Raw genomic sequence first — 26,257 nt, 5'->3', positions numbered from 1 at the left:
GAGAGATTCCAAATTTGTTCAGACTACTGCCAGATATAGAGTTGAACAATTCCTAGAATAGAACAAAATGTATTTATTATTTATAGTCTTAAAGTTACTGTCAGGAGAATGTAATGTGACTTTCAATTTGTAATATTACACAATTAGATGTGATCATTTATTGGTTGCAAATACGTATGACCTTCAGATACATATTTGTCCTTGAACTAGCCCATGTTACAACGAGGGAACTAGTACCTTCTGTGACGAACATGAAGTCAGTATATGTTGCCCCCCAGTGGAGAGTTGTGACAAGGCAACAAGAGTACACCAAGATGTAAGGGCTTGACTACAGCTTTAGCCAAAGTAGTATACCAATAAATTACAGATACATCACACTTTGTACTTTTTACTGCTACACTGAGTGATAGACAATAAACACTAACCCAAACCACAAATCGCTCACCAGATTCTGAAATAAGACAACCATTTTAGGCATGAACAAACTTTCCAAATAATCAAAAGTAGCTACACAAAGCCAGAAAAAGACGTCAGTGTCAGGGAGTGGATTCATTTAGTTGTTTCAGATCAAAGAGAAAGGATTCATATATCAGGGAGGTTGTTTGTTTTCAATCCAAGAGACAAAAACAGAAAAATTAGGGCGTCAGTTTGAAAGCTCCTTACGTCCCTGTTCACCGTTCATACATTCATTGAAACAAAAGTGTTGTCCGTACAATCACTGTGCATGCGTCTGCAGAGGAGACTTGGATCAGTGTTTTCGGATTGGCTGCAAAATGGGTTTTTTTTAAGATCTATTGTCACGATTCCTCTGTCCTGTATGGTGATGCTAATGTGTGGATGATATATTTATTACACTTTTTAAGATGATTCTGAATTCATCAAATGTGTTAGGGAGCACTGAAATAGAGACATTCAATTCAACGAAACAAGTATATTTAAAGAGTCCTTTATAATAACAAACTCCATCAAAAACATTCTGCATCTGAGAAAACTGAAACAACAAAAAAGGTGATTTTAAAAAGCGCACTTTCATTTTGTTGGCTGTTTTTAACAGTGTTAATATCGACTGTGTCTAACTGTGACTGTGCTCGAGGTTGGTTGATTAGTTTCTGCAACTAAAAAGTACAATTAAAAGAGTTCAAACCAGTGAAACAAAGTGAATATGGAGGACTCATGAGGCAATGACTGTAGTGTTTGAGTTACAGAAAAAGTGAACTGTCTACTCTGCGCTCCAGTCTGATCTGTAAATGTTAAAAGGCTGCCACCTAGTGGAACTATTCCCACAGTGGCTGTAACAAGAACACAGAGCATACAATGAAGTACGTTTTACATTTAAGGTGTAGTTTTTACATTGAGCAGGATATGAAGTGTGTCCATTATCCTTTCTCAGATTAGACTTGATACTTGAAAATTTGATATGCTTTGTTATTACAGGTGCCGTACATGTCGAAGTTTCAGAAGATGGGAAATCTCCAAGAGAGTGTCCATCATGACTTTACTTAACTGCTGAACATTTTACATTCTTCTTTCATGCCTAATGATAGAGTAATAACTACATATAGTTATAGACCAGTGGTTCCCAAAGTGGGGGCCAGGACCCCCCTGGGGGGTTCACAAGATGCCTTCCAAAAACATGTAAAAATGGAAAATGGTTTAAAATTGAATATTATTGTGAAAATACATACAAAAAAGTAGTTTCTAAAATGAATTTATAAAAATGGTATGATGGTGTTTGGGCTATTATGTGGTGTTCTAATTTAACAACTTGTGCTATATTTATGTGCAGAAACAGATCTATTGATCAATTTGTTAGTGAAAGGTGTACATAGTGCATATATGTATTATTATTATTATCATTCGATTCTTTCTTATTATCATCAGTATTTCATCCTTTCCATGTTTGTATCTAATATGTTTTACGCTTTTATTTTGAAGTGTTTTAACACGCAAGTTTCCCCCAAAGTGGGATCAATCAAGTACATCTTATCAGTCTTATCTTGTCTTGACTCTGCATATGTATATAAAAGAAAAATTTCCAAATCTCCCAATGTATTCTTTCCTTCTCATCACCAGATTTAATCAGAGATGTTGAACAGCTTCCATGCCTGAGAGTGAACACACTAAACTATGAGATAACGCCCAGACTTCAAGTTGCAAAATGTAAATGACAATAAAACCTTCAGTGTCTGTGCATTATATGTTGTAGCAGTTGTCTCTGAAAGCTATTTGTTGAAGACTTGAATCCAGGACTTGAGGCTGTACAGTTGAGCCAAAGCTACGACTACACGTTGTTTACTCAGTTATGTAAATCCTCTGCAGGTTTTTTAATTTGGTGTGAACTTCTCTTTCAAAATGCTAGATAAACCCCTGTGATTAAATCAGCTGATACGTGATAAGCATCAGAAGATTGCACAGTTTAACATTCCACTACGTCTGCAACAAAGTTTCTTCACATTTGCCCAAGAAGACAATTTTTATAGTCTTTATGTTGCATTAATATCCTACTGTGTAACACTCCACATGGCACACATCATGCAATATCAGGTTTCATCCAGTGGAGGTCAGTGCTCCAGTGTTTGAAATTTGAGTGGGCTCTGCCGATATGGGACAACTAGAAAGGTTACATACAAAGGGAAATCCAACATAAAGGCTCCCTGACTTTTTTTACAACTTTGTTTGAACTGAAGAGATGGAGCCCCAGTCTTCCAAAAGAGTTTAATTCATTTAAACAACAAGCTTTGTCCTTGACTCCAAATCTGCATGTATTCCAAACTTAAAAGTCCTTTTCCATTTGGATTTAGGTTTTTTAAACAAGTTGTCTTTAAAGGCATGCCTCTTCATAATGTAGACAGCATGACACACCAGATTTCACATCTGCTCAAAGGAGTACAGTCAGATAAAACAAGACCCTTTAGGGCAGTGGTTCCTAAATCGTTTTCAATAATGTAGTAGTACTTTATATTTTGAGGAAGAAAGGCTGGGAGACATTTCTGCACAACGGACTCTGCAAGTTTCTTGTTTTGGCATTGGCTGGATGTACAATTTATTTTTTATTAATCAATAAATACAAATTTCAGACGACCCCATCTGAATTCCATGCGACCCCACATGGGGTCAGGACCCCAAGGTTGGGAAAAGCCTGCTTAAGGGGAAAGGCGACCACGCACTCTGGAATCATCTATTTTGTTCAAAACCATTTTATTTTTGGGAAGGGAACCAAAGTGCTCCATTAGCTCATTCAAACAGGGCATGCTCAGAGAAAATAGCTAGGAGAAACAAAAATAGGTCGAGGTCTTCCTCATTTTCTATCTAGGCTGTGCCCGTTCCCGACGGGTATTTAGGGATAGCCTGAGGTTAGACCTGCAAAGTGAATCCAAAAAGGAATGGGTCGTTTAAATAGGGCACGTTTCTTTTTATGCTGTATGAGACGTACTGTGTGTTCAGCAGCATGAGAAAGTCCCTTTACAATAAAAGGAGATTGTTCTTTCTTCTCTACGCAGCAGAGACCTATTTATAAGTTGTCACATCCACCAGCTCATACAAGTCACAAATACATACTTCAAGTCCTCTCTCGTTTGTTAATATTACAGGAGTATGGTTGGCCTAAATGATGTAAAAAAATGCTCTTTCATCAGCTCCTTGTTGAATTAAAGCCTATAGTACTTACATGCCTTTATTTACCACAAGGAGCAAATTGTTTATTAAAAAGATACACCTTAAAATGTTTGTTTATGGGGGTTTCACCTGGATAAAAATGGTTTTATGACACATTGTGTTCTCGAGTTTGGTAGATTGTTTTAGACAAAACTTCCAGCCTTTCAATTCAGGCAACACTTTTAAGCTCTCCTCAAATAGTAAAGTAGGCCCAACCAAAAAGGCTGTAATGTCTCCTGGTGGTTTTTCAAGGCAGGTGCCTCTTTGCAAACCTTCTCCTCAGAATCCTGTCCCATTTAACTCAGCTCGCTGCAGTTAGTGATGAATCAGCACAAATACAACAGGACTGTGCAGCCATCATCAGGCACACACCACAGAACGATGCAGTGAATCTGTAAATCTGAGACCTAAGTGCCACATTTGCTCAGAAGGAAACACAATAATGTGAAGAAAAAAAATGTTTTGGAAGATACCACAATTTGAAGAAAAAAGAAATAAAAAAAAAAAAGAAGCGTGAACCATCTCTTGTACATAAACACATTTTTATTCAGCCTGATATAGGTAACACATGAAAAAAAAAATTAATTCTAAGAGAACTACTTCCCTTTGTGGAGCTAATGATATGACGGTTTGATATCAGCTTCAGGTGCTCACTGGACAGCTGCTGTGGGCTGTGAGGATATTAAGCATAATCGCATGCTACGACTGACCTGAGGCGTTTTTTTTTTTTTTTTTCCTTCTTCATCTGAACTAATACAAAAAGAAAACACATCCCCCTCGGCAGTCATTATATGTACGATTTCTCACAAAGTGATATGGAATGTTGTTTCAGAAATGCAGTTTAAAAAAAAAAAAAAAAGGAAAACTGTTTGTTGCAACAGCAGAAAACAAGATAAAAAAAAAAAAAGATAATGGTTTCCCAGAATTCGGTTCCCAGGCTGCTACTGTGAGTGAGGCGCTCACAAACACAACTCAGTCCAAAGTGTTCGACAACAAAAACAACAGAAAAAACCTGCTGCTGCGAGTGAGTCTCCTAATCCTCACGTGGATATGAAGAGAAACCACAACCTGGATGCTTAATAGTACAGAAGGTACAGTCAATTTACACAGTTTGCAGATCAGCTTTGGAGTCTATTATATTAGGGCTGACAGTCATAGATACAAAGCAAAAGACTGATGAGGGGGAAAAAAGGGGGAGGATCTTAACATTTAACTAGTGTTAGTCGTCTTTTTTTTATTTATTTCACAAAGTGCAAATTTTCCTTTATATTACATCATTACCAATTTGTTTTAAAGAAATTCTTCTTATTCTATTATATAACAATGAAAAATGGAAAAAAACTAGCCATTACCCAACCCCAACCCCCCCCCCACCAGCTACCCATCAGAAAAGTAAAAAAAAAAAAAAAGAGGAATCACTAAATACATGCTGCAATGACGCCCACCGATGTGTCTGACCAGAGCCTCCTTCTCTCCTCCTCTCTCTTACAGTACACTGTTACTGCCAGCGTGCGTTTATAGTTAAAATATATATATTAATCTATCATTAAATAGTATGCCTCTTGCGCAGTCTTGCATGCACTGAAGAGCATTGTGGGCAAGCTGTACAAGGAGGAGAGGCATGTGGACGGACTCGCTCAAGCTGTAGGCTCCGGGGTCAGGTCCAGGCACTCTTATCGCCACCTGTAAACGGTTTCTGCCCCCTCTTTCCCTCGCCACCACGTCAGTCCAGAAGATGGTTCTCCAGTGTGTTTTTTTTGTCGGTGAGCGTTGGTTTGTGTTTTGAGTGTCAGTGTGTCGCGTCTGTGTACGTGTGTGTGTGTGCGGTGTGTGATGTGGTCCTAAATTCAGTTTCACAAAAGAAATGTGCGGATCACTGAAGCTTGGTTCCGAGCTTTCGTTGTCTGTTCCTAGAAACAGAAAGACAAAGAGAACAAATTCAACAGTGTCACACACACTAATAGAAGGAGGATTTTTATATCAGCAAAAGATCTATTCAAATGTGTATCTGTTGTTTGTCAATGCATCATGAAGAATATTTAAAAAAAAGAAATGATTTCCACTAACAGCATTTTGTGTTGAGGATATCACCAAACCTACAGATATTCAGTTTATTACATTGACAGACTTGAAGAAGTACAGTGTCTGTACAAATGTCTGGTCACTTAAAAAGTCAACATAAATAATATATTCATAAAAATAGTTGCCTATTATTTTGAAAACAAAGCGTGTATATTTTTTGTAGAAGTTTGAAGTCAATCTGGTAAACAAAAAAAACAGGCTTGTTTTAGTGGATTCACAAGCAAGGAAACAAACAAAAAAGGAACATTTTTGAGCTTACTAACTGATATGAAATAAGCTCACTAACATAGAGAGCTCTCCCGTCTCCCCTTCAATAACTCCGTACAGTTCAGACATTTTCTATGACAATGATGCTTGTATGACAATTTATTGTCCCATAAATTATCCCATATTCACCCAATGTTCTTTTTGCTTTTTAGGCCTTCATTGTAGAGATAGTACAGTGGATAGAGTCTGGAATCACAGCCACATGCGAAAGGAGCCACAGGTTGAATATGAACCTAGGTCACCCGTTTTGTGACGTGTGCCTTAACCACTCGGCCACCGTTGCCTCTCAACTAACATTCTTTAGGTAATGATGATGGTTAAATGATTTTATAAATATCCAATATGTCAACAGGTTTCAAGCCCTGCCTAAATCAACATTATGTATCATCAAACATCAATGTGTCTCTGAGGTGTGCTGGACATTCTGGTGGTTGATTGACTTACCTTGCCTCTGATCTGGTCACTGTATACTCAAACCATAAGATGTTGGGGATCAGGCTCGTGTCTCGCACCAGGAAGTACTCTGATATTGGCCTATCAATCGAAACAAATGAGAGTGTAAGGAAAGAATAATTAGAGCAGCCATAATTGAGATGTGTTAGACACGTATTCAGGCTCAGGAGGAATAGTCCTCCCCTGTGACATTAGAAGGAAGCAGAGGAATGAGGGCCCTACTTACCACGCTGCTATTTTCGGGAATAATGGTGTCAACACCTCTTGTGTGAAAAAGAACCAGACAATGCCAATCGTACAACCGGTCACTCCGCCATAGAAAACCTGGCTCCAGGTGTGATACAACAGGTAGACCCTGATGATGAAAGAGAGAGCGAGAGAGAACAAAACAATGTAATCATTGAGTTTCAGACTAAACTAAGTCCTCCAGCATGCATGTGTAACAAGATCACATTTGGCGTGTTCACGCAGTCCAAATAGTGTTACTCAGGAAAAAGCACAGTTTGGCTCCTTTGCTCAAAGTGTGAGCAGACGGTAAGGCCACACAATATTTTAAATTAGTCTGTTTGCCCGGAGCACACTGTAACAGAGAGGGTCATCAAAGCTGTTATTCATGAGCTGCAAATATTTCTAAGTTTAGAAATGAGTAAACCAATCGGGCAGTAAGTGAATCCGTTATTTAATCCATTATCATATGTAATCTTTATGAATCATAGTGATATCTTTGGATTTCATTTAAGTGGTTTAGCTCAATAAAAAAAAAGTGGGAGCTGCATTAAGAAATCTTTTATTTCAATGTATTACTTCATTTAATCAACATCCGGATAAATGAAAGTATCAGATGAGACTAACAGACAAGCTATATTAAAGGACTCGTACATTTAATGAGACTGAACAAAACTCAACAGGCAAATCACGAGGTATACAAACTGAGAGTCCAGTTAGCCTCTGCATTGATCTATGCTGTCTTCATTTATTCATCTAGATTATGACAAAACAAATTTGTCAAACAACACATCTCAAGAGTTGGTTAACATTTTTATATCCGAAGAATGAATCAGTGTTTCCTGCAGTGCTTTATAATTCAGATAATTGCTTAAAGAAGCAATATGTAACCGTAACGAGTAGCATTTAAAATGGGTACTGCAGTCCAAATTCAAACCATTGAAGAGAGCTGTCCCTGTCCCCCTCCTCCCTATAGTCGATGCTCATGCGTGTTGCCATGTCGCGGACACTGAAGCTTCAGTGCTTAGCCAGCTCTGCATCGGTCTAGAAACCTTTTTTTGAAAAGCCAGCTAGCACTTTAAATAGCGATTTATTTATTTTTTCTGTGGGAGAGACTGATGAATGCTCAGTATATTCAAACTTCTACCAACTACTACAAATACTAAAAGTATTTAAAAAAAATACCTGACTTCATCAGCCTCCAATGTTAACATTTTCCCTCTACATGTGCACTAGCTTAGATGGTTTCTGACAGGGTGGGAACAATCCCTTACCTGCTGTACGAGACTGAGAAGGCGACTCCCAACAGGATGATGGACAGTATGTGTCTCCACAGCAGGTCCACACATCTAGCATTATTGGTTTGATGCATTCTGAAATGAGAGAGCAGCACGAGTTCACAACCTGACATTCACCTTAAGAAAGGTGTGCTTAAAGCTTCCAAAGAGTGATAATGAAAAACATGTATTCTATGATTCAAATAAAAAATATATATACATATTTGACAGAAATATTAAAGAATCAAGCTGTACGATGCCAAACAAACCTATTCCACAATGCTGAAAGCTGTACAGAACATATCTACTTAGTTAATTTATGTCAAGAAACTTAATTAGCATCTTGGTCAACTTTAGTGGTTGTTGGACTCCCTTAAAATTACAACCTTTACACCTCCCCCAAAACAGCAAACAAAAACAAGCTCACCTTAAATAAAGGAAAAGAAAGAAGTAAACAACAAAGAACCAGATGAGCTGGGAGTGACTGGAGGGCATCCCATAATCTGTGTGCAGGGTGGAGTGTGTTCCTGCAGGGAGAAAAAAGAATCAAACTTAAACATTTATATCGAAGAGAAAATCTTCATATAAAGATTGACATTTGGTCAAATTGACTAGTGAGTGTCTCTCATTTCCTAACAATGTATTATATGAAAAGGGATGAGAAATACAGTGATGTCGTTCATTTGAGGTTATTTGTGTATTTGTCTTTTATTCGAATGATTTTGAATGCCACTTGTTATCTAAATTGGTTGTTAGTCCATGCTTTTATACTCAATGTTTCTTTCTTATTCCACAAGTCTCTTTTGAAAAAGAGATCATAATCTTGCTGGGAATAACTACTTTAATTCATTATAAACTTAATTTGACCATATTATCATAATGAAGAATAAAGCTTCAACATCTCTTTCTTGTGGCAGCTAATATCAAAAAAATTATACAATCATAAGAAATATTGGTTGCTATTCTGTTAATCAGTAATTTCTCACCAAAATAAGCAAACCAGTCTCCATTCATTGCTTTTTTAGATCTGACGTTTTTGCATTTTTTTTTTTCCAGTTTTGTTCGTTGTATATCATTGGAATTGGGACTCTAGATCAGATAAGGCGCTATTGATCAGAGCAGTCAACAGCCTTTCCCGCTCTCCAGAGAGACCACGCCCCCTTTTGGGTGAAAGCAAGCTCTGAGTATGTATGGGCCGTAGATTAGAAAACACTGGTAGCAATGAGATGAAATGCTATGGAAGAGCATTTTGTACTTCCAACTATTTTAAAAAATATTCGTAAAATGTACTGAAAAAAATAAATAAAAATCATCAACTAAGAACAGGGGACTGTGAAAGAACAACTCTGTGGCTGTGGGCTGAAACTAGAGAGGATCAGAGTGGTCAAATGTGGGACCGGTGTTCTCACTGGCTTTAAGCCAGCAATCGTTCTGTGACAGCAGGAGCTGTAGTCTGCCTGCCTGTTCCCAGATTTTTCACACATTCACTAATGTACTTAAAACATTTTGTCACATCTCAAATGTTTGGTGAAAATGTCTATAAAAGAACCCTGAGCCAGATCCTCTTACAATTCACTTAGCAGACACTTTTTTATCCAAAGCAACGTACATCAGAGAGTAAGAACAACAGTAAGTACAACTCTTACTAAAAGAAAATAATGTCAAGTTTGATATTGACACATAACACCTTCTCATCCTCATCTCAGAGCCTCACTTGTCATGTATCAATTTAAAAAAAGGAAACAATATCCAAGTTACATTAGACCCCTAAAAACTGTCTATATTTACCAATACATTACAGCTATGAACACTGCTAGAAACGATTACAAAGAAATACTATTGAAAAGTAGATCCCTTTAACAAAGTTAAAGATTCTCTATTTTCTTTAAGTACTTTATTATTTGAGGCTCATGTTTACTTGAGTATATATACTTGATAGGAACCCCAGTTTTCCATCATAATAAAATCCAATTTGAGACTAGACACCTGACTAATGTCTGACAATGTGACTGATATCAGAAGTAGATTTTCTGACTACAATGTTGTTGCAAGTTGCCCAATCATTATCCTTTTATCAACTAGTTCAGGGATGGGCAACTTTGGTCACAGCAAGGGCCCCATTCATTTAACTCTCAATACCAGAGGGCCAAATTGTAGGATACAAAAACAATTACATTCAATTTCTTCAATTTAACTCAACATATACCAGTGATCAAATATTATTATGGACATACTTGTGGTTTTCATGATTTCATGGCAGATTTTGTCATGTTTTTCTTCATGTTCCCAATTAATTGATATGTAAAAATTGACCTGAGGGCCACGTTGAGGGTTGATGGGGGCCGCATGTGGCCCCCTGAACTAGTTGCATCATTTACCTGCACATGGGCGCGGCTCTCTGAGGATGTTCTTAAGCAGCCAGTTTACCCCTTCATTCAGGATGAGCCCGCCAAAGAAAGAAATCTGTTGGTGAAAAATATTCCAAGTTAACACATGGGCACTTAAAAACACATGGCCTGACACAAACATTTAGGAAAATTCCGTAAATTAAAAATACTGACATGAAAGTGATAAAAGTAAAGTTTGCTTTTTCTTTTTCCTGCAGACAACCCCAGAAAGTGCATGAGCAAAACTCACCGTGTGCAGCTCCCGTTTAAACACTATAAGTGTAACAAAACCCACAAGGATTGCTATGGGTAGGAGACTGATGTAGGCCAGCACATTCCCCGTCAGATCACCTGAAACACATCAACACATCACTGAAGTTGAGGCTACCTGACAGTGGTGGGAGTGACACTTTGAGACACTCAGAGAACCCGGATGATTATTATATTAAACTCACAAAAACAAGAAACTGCTCTGTTGGAGAACCGAAGTCATTAATTGTGTAAACTAACAGAAACTGCAATTTAGTTTTATAATTAATTAAATAGCTTGGTGCAATTAAGTTCACGCTAGTTATACTTTACAGTGGCAGACCAAAAGGCAAGCTAACACGTTAGCCACAGTCACGGCTACTATCCTGTAAGGCGAAGTAGATAATAATTTAGTCCATATTGGAAATCTTGTATTGCAGTTATGAGTGCTTATATTTTTTCGCATTTATCTCGTGGGAGTGGGTATATTTGTTATTTCCACAGAGAACATATCAAAGCCGATATTAAAATAGCTATGAGGCTAACTAGCCTTCATTGTGGACGTTGACGCCAACTGCGCATGCGGCGCTGTCTCACAATTTGGCAGTCCGAACTACATTCCCCGCTGTGCTTGAGATTTTACAGCGGCTCACAATTTGGCAGTAGCACCATCGGCCGTGTCCATTCAGTCGCACGCAAACACATGCGCTTCAACAATTTCCCAGCGGCTGTCGGTTAGCAGACATTAAGGCGTTATAGGAATGTGTTAAGTTTACTCACCCTCGGGGAATTCTACGTGTGTCAAAGATATGGACCGCCATTGAGGTGGTGCCGAGCACTGCTCTTCCAACGCCATCTTACCCGGACACAACCGGGCTGTCCCAGTGAAACGCCCCAGACACGTGTTCAACCAATGGTGGTCGGAGCTCTGTGTTGAAGCGAGCCCCGGCAGCGGAGGAGCCGTCCAATCCCAGCCGCACAGCGAAGATGAGATATTTAGCCCATAGAGAAGAATTATTGAATGAACAAAAACCACAAAAGTCCAGTGCTCCACATTTAAGCAGAGAACCTCTCTTATGAAATTAAATTAAATTAAATTAAATTAAATTAAATTAAAATAAAATAAAATAAAATAAAATAAAATAAATTAAATTAAATTAAATTAAATTAAATTAAATTAAATTAAATTAAATTAAAAAAATAATAATTTGTATTTCATTAGGCATAAAACAATGCGGATCAGCTGCTGCCCAAATTCTATCCTTGTGTTAAATTTATGGAGCAAACTTAATACATTTAAAATAACTTGTAACTCATTTGTAATAAATGGTATTACAAGCTATAATTAACATTCTTATTCATTACAGGCAACTCGTAATTGAGCCATTCACAAGACTGCAATTAGGCCTATCATTATTTCTGTGGCGTAGCCTTTAGGCCTAATTAAGCTTTTATTTTTTTTCTAGACATCAAATCAATCTACATCCTTTTGATTTTGTATTATTTTGTGCACTGCTTCAAGAACAACTTTAAACAGACATATGTATCTTACATTTTGTATACCTCTATTATATGTAGAGGTATACAGTATGATAAATAGCAAAAAAAAATATTTGATGGCTGTCTTAGTGAGATCAGTAGGCCTACATGGTTGTATTAAGTGATACTGACTACCATGGACCCCATTGGAGAAAAGACCCCAGGTTTCTTAAAGCAGGAACTAAAAACAAAATGTTTTGCAATGTCCAGGAGAAATGAGATCCCTTAAACAAAAGTTGTCAAAGCCATCTTTAGAACTGGAGTCTATTGATCATTTACTCTGGTTATGTTTGCTATACAGAAATTTTGAGGGCATGCAGTAACATTTATATAACTGAGAGCAAATTTAAACATGTCCTTAAAACACCTCACTGTGCAGAAGGTAGGAAAACTATGAAGTTTTCTAAACTTGCTTAAGTGCACCCTCCTCTGGCATTACATTGAATCACTACAGAATTTTCTCTCTACACCCTACCATAGGTTACCACCAAATGTCTAAAAGTTCATTAGAGTCCTGAATCAAAACTCAACCTTTTGTTAATAGAAGAATAAGGGGAAACGGAAGTGACCTTTTAGGATAGTATGGTGGATAGTATGGTTTGGGAAAATTAAAAAAAACCCAAGGAATTATTTGGGCCCGAGCACCGACCTCAGAGCGAGGACCCTATTGTATCTGTAGGAGTTTTCCTTTGCACAAATGAATCGCAAATTTGGGGGCCTTAACATGCACGAAAACTCACAAATTTTTGCGTGTGTGAAATTTACATATTGTAGTGTTTCCGTACAAGTGTGATGCAAAATGGCTCAACAGCGCCCCATTTTGATTTTTACGAATAGGTTTTTTTGCCTACCTACATGTTGAACATGCCGAGACCTACAAAAAAGTCAGTGGAGGTCATCACCTAATGTCAACAGGAAGTCCACCAGGATTTTTTGAATGTCAAAAAACGTCATATTTTCCCTCTTTAAAGGGTACCTGTTTGAAAGCATCAGCCCGAAAGCGTTTATCTGATCAATTCAAGTTTGGTATCAAATGAAAGTAGACAAATTGAAGGATAAAAATCACTCAAATTACGAGGTTTCAAAATAAGGCGTGGCCGTGGCATGATATCAAAGTTTGTTGCTGTTTTTGGCATCGCGCCTAAAACAGTAAATGCTTATAACTCTGCTATGCAGTGTTCAATCATCACCAAAATACTCATGCATGACAAATAGCCCGCCCTGAACACATCCATGAATTGAAGTTTTTAATCAGTCACAGCGCCACCTGTTCACAACAGGAATTTACTACTTCTGAGCACTATTTTATTTGCATTAGCCATTGCTACACAGTTGCTCATATCTCCCTCACAATCGCTGTTGACCTTGGCCATACAACCTTTCGAAGCTCAAAGGCCTTCGCTAAAAAGCAGTTGCCTTACGAACGCGTTGTTCGCCATCAAACAATTTTTTTTTTATTTGAGGGACTTAAAATTGCTTAACATGGTCGTATACACACAACACGTCATACACATCATCCCAGTGGGAAAGTAAAACTTTTCCTGTAGGTGTAGTGAGTGGGCGTGGCTTAATGGCTCAGTGGCGCTCCCTTGAAATTTTTAAAAAGGCCTCCCCATAGGGGTTTCTTTCACAAAAAATGTTTCTATATATTTAACATATCAGGCCCTATACTCTGGCACCTATAGTCAAAAATCAACAGGAAGCCCGCCATAAGTTGTTTAACATTAAAAAAATAGTTCAACTTCGCATTGTCAGTGTGTTCTAGATGTGTTGAAGATATCAGCTTGTGCGCTATCTATCTAGCTCTACCAAAATTACACACATCCACACACTTCAAAGTGGGAGATAAAATACAATGGGATATCTTTTTGGGAAAAGGCATAATAAACATGTTTAATAACAAAAATAACATTTAACATGGAGAATCAAAATCAATTTACAGTTTGTGCTGACATGAAAGTTAACAATACAAAAGACAGAAGGCATGGATAGGACACTTGGTATGTACAGCAGTGACTTGCAAAAGAAATGAAAAATTTCAATTTTTTTCCACATTTTGGCCGTCTGAGATTCCTTTACTCTAACAAATGTACGTCTAAGTATGAGAGTCCACGCTGACACCATGGCTTCATATGATTTTAGCTTCCTAAATGTTTTCTTTAGCTGATTCCTAATTGAAATGATCTAAACTAATGACAACTATAGAGCTGAGTCCGCGTCTAACTGTTGCAGGGATATACTGATTCATGATACATTTCAGAGAATTTTACACTTAACATGCGAAGGCTTTTTGGAGAAATTCATCTTCTCTACAGATACAGAAAAAGCAGGCAAATATGTGAACACAGGACTAAACAATAGCATAAATGCATTCACCTGCAAGATGCATATTGTTGCAAATATATTATATACTCTACAATAACAGGGGAGACATTTTTTTTTTCTTAAAGCAGCTTTAGGGATGGAACCACATGTGGTCAAAGTATGAAAACTTTCAACATTTCAAGGATGAAAACTCAAACTTTGGATAGAATAAAAGATTACCATAATACATTTCTTTCATCGTAAAGATAGTTTTTCTACTGTACACTTCTTATGCTCTAACTTACATATACTTTTTCAGTCATAGGTTGCAATAAATAATTCAATATGTTTGTTCAACTCTTGAACAGATCATTCAAATAAGGGCTGTTTCCTGAATCTTCCTGCTTTTTCTGATAAAGTGCAAAATGCTTAAAAACACGAAGCTGCACGTCTGTCAAAAACAAAGAACTATACTATGTTGAGTAAAAAGCTCTATTTACAGACAGAGGCCGAAAGAATCCAACAATGCCGACTTTTAACACATCAAGTACAGTTTTTAAAGACAACACGATGGTATTGTATCGCATCAGAGGTGTGTCGTAACGATAGCAGTAGATTTGGATTGTACGGTTATGAGAATGAATAACAAAGAGCAGACCTCCTCTTATTTGTGTGATAAAATGTTAAAAATCTGTGCAACCCAAAATGATTTGATAGAAGTGTCTTCCCTTTTCTGATTCATGCAGGCAGCAGTAAGCATACATTCTGTGTTTCTAACGCTCAAAATAACAAATCTGTCCATCAAAATCATTCAGTACTCTAGTTTCTTAAACAGTCTGCATTCAGAAATCTCTTTTTACAGTAGTGGAGGTTTCCATGGGAGGACCACAGGAGGAAACTGCTTGAGGGTAGTGTCCGATAGAATCATTTATTTTGAATCAGACTACTGTCTGAGGAGGCATTGGTATCGGCCCGAAACGCGAGTCTGTGCATCTGAAACAGCATAAGGAAGGAACAATGGCATCAGAACATATCTAATTTCTACAGAAGAGCTGATCAGACATGCAACCGTAGATTTTATTTGCTCCGTTTTCACGGTATAATAAATCCTTCCTGGTTTTCTCGAAATCTCAGTATCTTGAGATTACGCTGGTTTTCCTATGATAAGAGAACATTTCAGTTGTTTTCTTCAGATTACCTCTGCATAAAAAAACAGATGGTTTTCTAATTATACCAGATTAGTGTAACTCAATATCTTGATTCAACAAACCACTTTCTGGTGATCTAGAAAACCAAACAATAGACTCATCGATGTGATAAGTCGAGATCTTGAGAAAAAAACAGGAAATGATTGAAAATGATGTGAAAATGGACTGAATAAAAAGTATGGATGCATGTCCTATCAGGGCCTCTGTAAACTTCAAATAAAGTCACACTGTACATTAACAGGTTCTTCACTAAAGGTCATCATGAAGTCAGAACCAAAACAACAATACTCTTGCTAAGTCTAGGTCTGTTGATGTTGACAAGGCTGTCAAGGTAGGGTGTAAGATATAGAAGTTCTACATGTGGGCATGATGTGGTGATTGAGCTAGCTTGAGGGGGGGGGGGGGGGACTCTGGGACACCGGAGCTCACTGTCCAGCCTTCCCAAGATGTTGACTAATTGGACAAAACAACAGTGAAGGGAGGTTCCTACTTGACAACAACTGTGTTGTCCTGGCTCTTGCTGCCCACCAGTCTACACAGTTTAGTTGTGGAGGGGTCAGAAGGGGCCATGTGGAAGGGTAGGGTAGTTGCTATTGGAAACTGTGACAACCTGGAGCTCGCATCAATGGAGCCTGGGTCTTTTGGAGTTGGCAATGCTGGTTGCAGGGGCAACTAAGGGCCACTGGGTGGGTTATATAACTCCTCAGTAGGGCACAGGGGTATAATTGGGATGAGGGGTGTCTTCACTGAGGGCTCATCCTCTCATTAGGCCTCGAGTTTATTTCAAAAGTAGATGGCACTGATTGATTTTTTTTTCTCTTTCTCAAGTCTCTGCTGTTTGTTACAGCAGTAGGAAGCCTTTCTTTGTGGGAGACATTTTGACATTTTTACCTCAAGTAAAAAAAGAAAAAAGAAAACGTGAATAATAAAATGAGTGACAGCTGTCTGTATTCTCTTTAGCTGCATCAGTTTCAGCACTGTGCACGCTGTTTTTGTCACCGCTTACTGGGACACTTGATCACAATAAAGCCATCACTATGATTTTAAATAACATCCGAGTCATTCCTTCCACCACATGAGACACTTTACTATATTCTCAGTGCTCTGATTTGTACCTTGATATTACCTTTTGGATTATTTGTCCTATACAATGTCAAGCATTTTGTCAAATTTTCTGTGTTATGAATCAAAGATGAGCACGTTGTACAGTTCAGATCAAAATGTTTGGAAGGAAATTAAATGTCTCAAACAATAAATAAATGAACTCAAGAATAACAAAACAACAAACAAACATGAAGCACTGCATTACTCACGTCCTTATATTGATTTCAAGCTACAATTCTCGTTACTTCCTGAGAGCACGTTAACAGAATTTTTGCTCTGTTCCAATTTCAAAACGAACAATTCTCCTACATGGGATGTAATCAGATGGGGAAGTGGGAAGTTTCTTTTCATGCCACCTCAGTTTGATAGATGTTTATCATTTGTTAGATAAATTCTGAAGGATCACTGTGACTCTGAAAGAAGATGAAGTATGTCATCTTAACATTTTTTTTTTTTTAAATTGAGTAGACTTTTTGGAATATTTGGCATCCTCTTGTTCTTGATTGAACCACTTGGGGCAGATATTTCTTCAGATAAAAGAAGATTAAGGGACAGTAACTGAAGTGACAAATCCATTAGGGTCCATCATGCAGCAGCACAAGTCTACAGCTGGCCGAGCACATCTGGAATCATCACAGTTAACAAAACTCCTTCCCCCTTTAAAGTAAAAAAAAAAAAACCTTTGCTTTGACTCTGATACTATTTCTGTTCACATAATAACAAAAACCTTGATGTCCAATTAAATTCCACAAGTCAGCTTAAAAGGAAAGTTACAGTGAAGCCACATGTTCTCCGAAAAGACTTGATCCATGTGGAGTTACAGTGTAGAAGGCCCGGTCTTCGTGTTGTCGGAGCTTCTGTCAGGTGGGTTTTCAAGAAGTGTCGATGTAACGAAACAAGGCAGAGACGAGTCCTCACACGTCTGAGATCACATGACTACAGTAGGCATTTCTTTGATACGCGACAGCAGCTGATAACAAGAGAGACAGAGTCATATCCAACAGTCTCTCTTATTAACTGAGGACCATCGAGACAGTAGATCTGGTGGGGGGGGGGGGGGGGAAATATCCTCTTACAGTAGTTGATTTTGATGAATACACGTTTGAATGCATAATGCCTGGACTCATAACTTGATTCCGGTCTTATGTGGAAGTACAGATGCTGAACTGCGAGTCCTTGCCGTTCCCTCCTGGTCAGCCAGCCCACTGTTTCCAGCCTGTATGAAGCTCTCAGTGACCGTAGCTGTCTTTGTTGGACCCAGATGAGCCCTCTGTGTCTCTGGGAAGGGCACCGTTGAGCTCCATGAGACTATCGATTCCCAGGTAACCCAGTAAAATCTCACTGCGCCGGTGGGAAAGGTTCAGGATGTCCTCAGCCAAGCACTGAGTGGAGGTGAAGCGGACCTTGTCGTGATCAAACATGTCCTTAAGGTACTGAACGATTTGTTGCTGCACATGAGAGAGGAGAAATGAATGACAGAGAGTTAGGGTGTGATGTAAACACTAAAACCTTCCATTGGAATCAATCAGTCTGTGTGGACGAATGATTTATTGAAGGGACTAAGATTCACCTTAGCAACTGTCCATTCAAATCTAGACTAATTTGTTTTTTTAAACTTAATGATGCTAAAACACAAATTTTAGCTAAGACAGAGAAAAGAGGCAGACGGCTCAAAAACAGGTTTATCACTCAACAGCTAAAAAAAAAAAAAAAAAATCGATCTATCTAGTACACAGCTTTAATCCAAAGTGTGCAAAGTTGACTCTGTTCTTATTTCATTGAAGTATTTTAGACCGAACAAAGACTTTGCTTTGGAAAGTCTGTTGGTCCTCCTTCAGTTGCACACTCCGCCATTATGTGCCTATAAACAACATCCCTGAGTAGTGGCAGGGTTAACGGTTGGCTCGTGAAAAAAAAAAGAATTACGATTCTTGAGCCTCTGGGCGACGCATAAACAAGCTCAAGGATGTGCCGTCAGTGTGAACACAGAGCTGAGAACAACAAGCCAAGTCTAACATCTTCAGAGTTGCAGTATGAGTATAGGAGGCTGGCTTCTCCGGGTGTGATCCACACTGGAGCTTAAAGATATAAATTCAAATACTGCACCTCCACAAAGTTAAGATGTGATCCTGATTCAATATTCTTGGAGTCTTCAGGAAAGAGAACATGGCTACAGTATTGCTCATCCTGGCAATGCTAATACTAGTTCACATCGTTCATTTGCTTCTATAAAATGTTTGCTTCTCAGGTGTGTATGCTCTCACCTTGAAGATTGTGCACACTTCACTTAAGTGCTGCCTGGGTCCCAAAAAGCCGAAAGCTAATACAGGGCTCACATGTTCTGATATGGCATAGAAGTGGGAGATAAAACCATCTGGAACCTGTGGAGAGCAATAAGAGCCAGCAGTCAGGATTAAAAAGGTTCAAACTGTGAATAACTGCACTTAAAAAAAAAAAAAAAAACACTCACCATAAGAAGACGTCTTTTCGCTTTGAGGACAGACCAGCAAGCTGTTGCAAGAGCCTGCAGGGAAAAAAAGCCCAACTCTGTTATTAAACCGACTCTTCGCTAACTTGTCTTTGACAGAATCAGGGAGTGTATACACGTGTGTGAACGTACTGTCTCTTTGAAGCTGTCAGAGAGCCAGCGGTTCCTCAGAACAGCTACCACAGAGGAGGGCGGGCTCTCCAGGTCTTCAAACGCATCCATCAGGATGAAGTCCAACACGATATCGAAAAAGTTCATACACACCACCTGCAGGAGTCAGTATAACCGAGGTAACATTTGAACTTAGATACAAGGTACACACAAAAGATACACAAGATTGACAAATGCATGATGTAACCCTAAACAAACAATATTGAGCTGACATTTAAGAGTTTACAGGACAATGTCTATCAGAGCAGGTCATGTTTATTTTGTTTATTTTTAATTCAGGAAATGTCACAGAGTCCTACTGAAGGTTTCATGCTATTCCAGTTGGTGATGGTGATGGTGATGCCCAAAGAAGTTTAGAATTATACAAAGGAAGATATAGGGGACTATATGAGTATGAGTTATACTTAAAAATCACAAGATTAGATGTATGAAATTGACATAAAACAAACAATTATAACATTTATATTTAAAGTCAAGCAGACCAGCACTTTTTTGCACTTCTGCACTGGCTTCATTTCTCAACACCGGAGTGTTGCCGCTTGGTTCCAATATTTCTTTCATCCCTCTTTAATTTGTCACATTCAGTTTATAATTCAGGAAGAGGCTTGTTCATCAATCTCTGGTGGGAGCATCAGGAATTTAGCTTAAATGAAAGTTATTTTTGCATGTTTTTTCAAGTTCATAAGGATGGATTGATTGCCGCTTACACAGCCAACTTCAGTGTGAGCATAAAAGAGAGCTTTAAAGCGAGTAAAGCTCACCATAATTCAGAGTATTAGTGACCGGGCTTTAGGTTAAGTATTATTCAGATTAGTCCCAGGGGATCTCGAGTTCATGTAATCTGCCTGAGCATCCCTGTTCCCATGGAGACACCAATAAACAAGCAAAGATAAAACAACCAATAACATGAAGATGATAAGTGTCACTTTATCATTAAGAGAAAAACTTAATTTTAACGGAGAGAGAACGGCAGTGTCACTCACCCCTCTGCCCTCCAGCTCCATCTTAGTGACGGGCCACGTCTCCTCCCTCTGAGTGTACAGCAGCATGTCCTCGTAGCTCTCCAGAAAGCCTTTGGGACTCTGAGACAAACAGGAGCAGTAAAAAAAACACAGAAACAGTTTGTTTACAGCAGTGATGTGGCCACTGAAGCAGAAGCAGAAGCATGTTCTGTTAATCCAATTAGGAAGAGTTAATAAGTGAGGATCCAGATGAGTAGTGTTTTACCTTGTTTGCCTTCACCATTAAGCCTGTAATCATTTGCTTCCCGGTCTCCATGAAAAACGTGCGGTGAGTTTCATCTAACAACAGCATCTGAGAAATGAAAGCATGATCAAATTATTACCCTTTGATGTCATTTTTCTTTTTTTTTTAAAAGTGGTTTCTATGTATACAGCGGGGTTCTGCCTTCTTTAAAGATCAGAGTTATTTCCACATGTAAGCAAAAGATGAATGCAAAGAATCTAAAGAGTCTGGAAGCCACCCCAGCTAACCCGAGTCATTGCCTCGGGGGTTATGAGACTACACCTGCACAGAGGCAGCAGTAAGGCTGCAAGACGTCATGACAACAGAGATGATTTATATTAACGGGCCTGCTAACACATGAAGTGCAATGACACAAAAACCCTTTGTTTCATATTGAGCAAGGGGAAAATGTTATTAAAAGATTGCATATTAGAAAACTGGCAATAAGGCATAGGCACTAGGGATGGGTCATAGTAGCGAAAGGACAATATATCGTCGTCCTGACTCCTTTGATTCATTTATTGCATCACTCTGGTGCCACATCTAGATTTATTAAAAAAAAGGTGGTGCTTTAAACAGATTTCCTTGAGAATTTGACTCTGTGCATCACTACTTCACGACTTCTCTCCTTGGCGATTTGGCCATAATTGAGGATAAAAGAATTTCATTTGACCAAAGAAGATGTTGTTTGAGGGATAAAAGAAATAGAAGAAGAAAACAGTGGGGATAATGTTGGACAGTGTGGAATATAAGTAAAGAGAAAGTAAAGTGTGTATCATGTATGTATGTATTTAACTTCTTTAAGGGCTTTTTTTTTGGGGGGGGGGGGGGGGTGCCATTGAGCAAGGCTCAAACACAAGACAATTCCTTTAAAAAAGAAAAGAAGAAGAAAAAAAAAAACAGGCAGAACTTTGCAAGGGATGATTGAAATCCTCGGAGCAAAGAGAACTTTGTGTGAGCTTAAACAGACCTGAAACGCTTGTCTCACACAGTGAAGCTTGGCCAGGAAGTCTTGGTCACCAAAACATTCCAGTAATTCAGTCCTGCCGAAAGGAAGAGAGAGTTATGAGGCTTAATCGAACCTTATTCTTCTGTTAGCCAAAGAACACAATAAAGCAGAATACACACTTTTATTTTGGTAACTGAAAACCTATTATCTGTTTACTAACTCAACAAACACGGAACAATATTAGCTTTCATTCTGAGAAGTGTTTTTAGTTACTATTCGATGAATGTAAGTCAATTGTTTACTCAACTTTTGCATCCATTTTTGGCCTCCACCAATTCATTGAAGAAATACTAGGCTCTTAAGCTGCTCAATGCTCTACCCTCTACTTCAGTGGGTACTAACACTGCCTGCTATTTCTGGAAATTACACCGATGAGAGCAGTGAGGGTCAACCAAAAGTATAATCACAATAAAACAAAAAACAAAAGAGCTGAAGGACCCAGAAACTTTCTGCAGAGCAGCAGCTAACAGCCGTGTTGTTCTCGGTGTGTTTTTCACTAAGAGCGACTCACGTTGATTAATGCAGCTTTAAGTATTTAGGTACAGTTGATACTCTTTAGTTACCTCAGAGACCGATAAGCCACTTTGCTCTCCCGGACCAGACACACGGCTTCTTCATAGAGAGCTGCTGGCTTCAGTGTCTGGTAGACGTCTCCCAGACACATGGCATCAAATAGCTGCAAACAAAGAACGTACACGTACCTCGGTGAACAGTCCACTTATGCTTGAAATAGAAAGCAGCAGACGTGACTGGCTCTGCAAGACGAGAAGGGTAATAGTACGAGTACTTTATACGATTACGGAAGAGAGAGAAACGCTAACCTCTGCAGCCGAGAAAAAGGAGTCGTCAGAGGTAACTGTAGTCGCATCGTCATCCCGCAGTCGGTGGAAACTCTCCACCGTAGGCAAGATAAGAGTTCCTTCACTCTCTGCCAAAAAAAAAGAGACAAATATTAACTAGCATGGAAACCATTTAAATGCAGATGTAGTTAATAACTTACTAAAAGAACATGCATCATTCCTACTCTTCACTGATGAGTAAAAGCAACTAAAATGTGACCCTCCTGAATCACAACATGTTCTAATTGGCTCACTAGGTATTCTTCAAACCTCAGTCTTATTTGTTCTGCTTGATTAAAGATATTTTGAACAGTTTTTAAAGTCTCAAAATGACTTTTTTACCGAAGTCTGCCAGCACGCTGTCTGTTGGGATACTGCTACCAAAATCTTCTTGTAGGTGATACGCCCTGTGCAGTAATGTCTCCAGCTTCTCAGCAAACACTTTATTACGGGCTTCAACCTGTAATGAAAAGGGGAAAAAACGCATAAAATAGGGCTAGGGTTACTTTATCAATATACAATTAAGACATTAAGTCCAGGAACTTTTTAAATCCTTTAAATGTACTGTGTCTGTACGGTGCTGAAAAACATTTTAAGAACAGTGCTTGAAATTTCGACATCAGCGTAATCCATAATAGTGTACACAGAGTGGAAAGTAATCCAACCAAGCACAACACTTTCAAGTAACATGAGCTGGTTATGATTTGTTTGATGGTTACCATAGGAAAGTCTCCACACGCTGCACCCTGCAGAGCAAGGCTGTTGTTGCTGGAGCTCGAGTGTGTGGGATGACGAATATTCAAGGCCTGTTCCCACTTTTGGAGCGCTTCCTCAAACAGCTCCATTCCTGACAGGGAAAGGAGAGCAAGGTTTACCACGCTGTCAATGCAGCATGTAAGTGTTAAGATATGCAAACAGAAATTCTGGTGGCTGGAGCACATTTTACCTGATCAAAAGTATAGTTTAACAAAAGTTTAAGTAAGCCAAGTTTGTATATTTTTAATAGGGGAAAGAAAATTCAAATAAATAATGCAGGATAATCCCGCCAACAACACTCTGGGTCCAAGATTCCAACAATTTACAGGATTACATCTTTCCTCCACTTGTTCTAACAACCCTAGAAGAATAAAGCCCTCTTCACATGCTTTGGAATGTCGCGCGATTTAGGGCTGCCATGATGCGGTGTGAATACAAAGAATAATCTTTCCATGATACTTAAGAAACAAAAGATTATGAAACATCCAAACCAGCTAAACATGTGAATGTGCGGTGTGTGAGATTTCTAAAAAGAAAAGCAGGAGTTCTAAACACCTACCCATTAAATAGAGATTCTCTGCGTTTGCATCGTCCACTGCCCCGGACTCCTCCACCACAGGCTCTGCTTCCCAGGGGGTGGATGGATTAACAGACTGATTTGGAGAGCTCGGGACCCGCATCTTTGCCAGAAACAAACATCAACACACACACAGGGAAGACGCATTACAAAAACGTGGAACAAGAGAAAAGGTACACAATATATGTCACAGAATTAGTTATTTAATTGTGATACTAACAGATGCCAGGCTGTGTGAGGAACTTGAGTGTTTACTGGGGGCCAGGGAAGAAATTCCACTCATGGTGTCATTGCTCCGCGTGCTTGGACTCATCATCTGTCGGCCAGTAATCTGACCTGTAAGAAGAAAAAAAAAAAACGCCTTCTGATTTGCATATTTCTTGCAGGATCTGAATGACCTAATATCCAATGTGACATGAACTCATGCACACCTCTCTTTAATGACGAAGGTCGTCCTGTCTTCATCAGTGCCTCAGGTATTCCCACAGTCTTCTGGCCCTCCTTCCCCTGTACCGCCTGCTTACGTTTCCTCCCTCTTCTTTTCAGCTGATGAGCGGTAAGCGCCAAAGCGACGCTTCCCAGCGCTGTGGCGAACAGCACCTTCTTCAAGTTCGGGCTGAGCTTCAGCTGAGAAAATATGGACTGAAAGACGACAGGCCAACACAAGATATCAACGTTAACAGCTTCTAGATACATTTGAAAAGCCTACAGTGAGAGTGAATAGAGATGCAAAGCATAACTGTAGATGCAAAGTGGTTTACCTGCCCAAATGTGGAATAGAGAAACACTGGTATCTCGGCCACAGTCATGGCCAAAGCCTGGGCGATGGACATCCCGTCTGGTTGTTTGACTGACATCTCAAAAATGGAAATGCCTTCAGGCCTCTGCTCGCCAAAGATCCCTCACATTCACCCTGAACGAGGTCTCCTCTCTGGTCTGGGATAAGCCAGCTCAGGGCTTGCTGATGAGCTGCCTGTCTTCATTCACGCCCCGGCTGCAAAGCGGTCCAGTGTCGGACTGTAGATTTTGTTTACCCTACAGACGGAGAAGGCATGAGTGTAACAACCTCCTTCTTTAGTTGTCATTCATAAAACCGGCCTCGCAATTATAAAGACAAGCAGAGTGTCACCAATCAATCATTCAATCTTTTTTTGTTTAGAGCCAATTCATACATTTTTTTTTTTTTATCTCAAGACCATTTAAAGAGCAGGTAAAAGGCCGTGCTTTCTTTTATGATATTTTCAAAGACCCAACATTAATCCATCGCGAGCATTGGCACTAATCAACATTTATCAACGCTACAGTGGCAATAACAAAACCTGCCTTTTAACAGACAGCAACCTCGAGAAGAACCAGACTTCACAAGATATCCATAATATCAGCTTTTGTAATTCTGTACAGCATCTAGTAACGACTTTATGAATGTCACATTAACAGTGAAACATGCACATTATTCCTTCGCTCAGATAAAGTAGAGCAACTCATTTTGCTGTATTGTGTACCTTGTATATTGAATCTTAACCCCTATTCGACAACATCCACAACACAGACATGGCATCAATAGACACAATCATCACCACAGAAATGCATAAAGCTGAGCAGAAAAACCTTCCAGACTCAGACAAATTAGAATATACTTGCAAAGGTCCATGGCTTAAACTCACATTAAGTGTTAAGCAGCAGACTGTCTGCCAGCTACTTACCTATCTACACTGTTTGGTATGCAGCCAGTGGACAGGGCTGCCTGACACCTACTGTGTGGCTGACTTTGTCTCCTTGGTCTTCATCACGTCTGGAAAATATGAATAAACGACAAGGAATAATCAGTATTGGCAAAGTGAAAGAAACCTCACACTCACACTCACACTCACACTCACACAGGCAAGCATGCTAATGTCAGCTAGCACTCAGCTAGCCTAGCTCGTCGCTCACTTGACATCACAGCATCATCCGGTCAACCGGACACAAACCGCGGGGCCTTTCACTCACACCTCAGATATTTCGGCATGTTTTGTGTGCTCCTAATCGGATATGTGACTAATAACATAAACCATCACTTTGCTACATACCGTGAGCATCCAAGTTGGCGGGGAAGGACATTACTGTGTCACCGCCGCACACTAGCTTACTGCTAAAGGGGGCGGAGCTCTACAGAAACACAAGGCTACGGTTTCATCCACAAGCCAATCAGGCGAGGCGTAGACCAGTTTCCTTTCTTTTTTTTCCATGACCAATCAGATAGAAGGTGAGAGGGGCAAAAAAACTTCTACTAGCCAATCAGATCATTTTCGCTTGACTAGAAAAGCGAAAATGTGAAAGCTGTCAAAAAGTTTCCTGTTGCGCATTAATTTGTTAAAAAATAATAAAAAATAAATAAAAATAAAATCGATTAAATAACATGAAAGACATAGCAACATAAGTAG

At 39.1% G+C, this 26,257-nt stretch overlaps 2 protein-coding genes across 2 annotated transcripts; both read right to left on the bottom strand.

Moving 5' to 3' along the window:
• Positions 1 to 4,177: 4,177 nt before the first annotated feature.
• On the bottom strand, positions 4,178 to 11,527 carry dolpp1 (dolichyldiphosphatase 1). Its single transcript, XM_020634594.3, has 8 exons — positions 11,375 to 11,527; positions 10,596 to 10,696; positions 10,337 to 10,421; positions 8,386 to 8,485; positions 7,956 to 8,054; positions 6,683 to 6,811; positions 6,448 to 6,537; positions 4,178 to 5,564 (listed from the first exon to the last, which is right to left on the bottom strand). Exons 1-8 carry the CDS (start codon positions 11,448 to 11,450, stop codon positions 5,528 to 5,530), a joined length of 717 nt encoding a protein of 238 aa, XP_020490250.1. The 5' UTR covers positions 11,451 to 11,527; the 3' UTR covers positions 4,178 to 5,527.
• A 2,471-nt stretch (positions 11,528 to 13,998) lies between these two features.
• miga2 (mitoguardin 2) lies at positions 13,999 to 25,994 on the bottom strand. The gene is made up of 17 exons (XM_020634641.3): positions 25,904 to 25,994; positions 25,538 to 25,626; positions 24,596 to 24,869; positions 24,266 to 24,476; positions 24,055 to 24,170; positions 23,817 to 23,937; positions 23,221 to 23,348; positions 22,844 to 22,961; positions 22,484 to 22,590; positions 22,226 to 22,338; positions 21,624 to 21,696; positions 20,636 to 20,722; positions 20,392 to 20,490; positions 19,370 to 19,504; positions 19,220 to 19,273; positions 19,014 to 19,130; positions 13,999 to 18,197 (listed from the first exon to the last, which is right to left on the bottom strand). Exons 3-17 carry the CDS (start codon positions 24,689 to 24,691, stop codon positions 17,979 to 17,981), a joined length of 1,794 nt encoding a protein of 597 aa, XP_020490297.1. The 5' UTR covers positions 24,692 to 24,869; positions 25,538 to 25,626; positions 25,904 to 25,994; the 3' UTR covers positions 13,999 to 17,978.
• Between the last annotated feature and the right edge of the window lie 263 nt (positions 25,995 to 26,257).

This window comes from Labrus bergylta, chromosome 17 (genome assembly GCF_963930695.1).
Source record: "Labrus bergylta chromosome 17, fLabBer1.1, whole genome shotgun sequence".
In the NCBI taxonomy this organism is placed as follows: domain Eukaryota; kingdom Metazoa; phylum Chordata; class Actinopteri; order Labriformes; family Labridae; genus Labrus; species Labrus bergylta.
This window is presented reverse-complemented; position numbering and strand designations above follow the sequence as displayed.

Bases quoted from the DNA above. Each gene is read 5' to 3' on its own strand.
- miga2 (XM_020634641.3), bottom strand. From the start codon at position 24,691: ATGTCAGTCAAACAACCAGACGGGATGTCCATCGCCCAGGCTTTGGCC. The intron at 21,697-22,225 runs GTAACTAAAGAG...TCCTTTCGGCAG, and splicing joins GTGGCTTATCGGTCTCTGAG to GACTGAATTACTGGAATGTT. The intron at 19,131-19,219 runs GTGAGTGTTTTT...TGCTCTCCACAG, and splicing joins CGAAAAGACGTCTTCTTATG to GTTCCAGATGGTTTTATCTC.
- dolpp1 (XM_020634594.3), bottom strand. From the start codon at position 11,450: ATGGCGTTGGAAGAGCAGTGCTCGGCACCACCTCAATGGCGGTCCATA. The intron at 10,697-11,374 runs GTGAGTAAACTT...GATGTGTTTCAG, and splicing joins ACACGTAGAATTCCCCGAGG to GTGATCTGACGGGGAATGTG. The intron at 8,055-8,385 runs GTGAGCTTGTTT...CTCTCATTTCAG, and splicing joins TTTCTTTTCCTTTATTTAAG to AATGCATCAAACCAATAATG.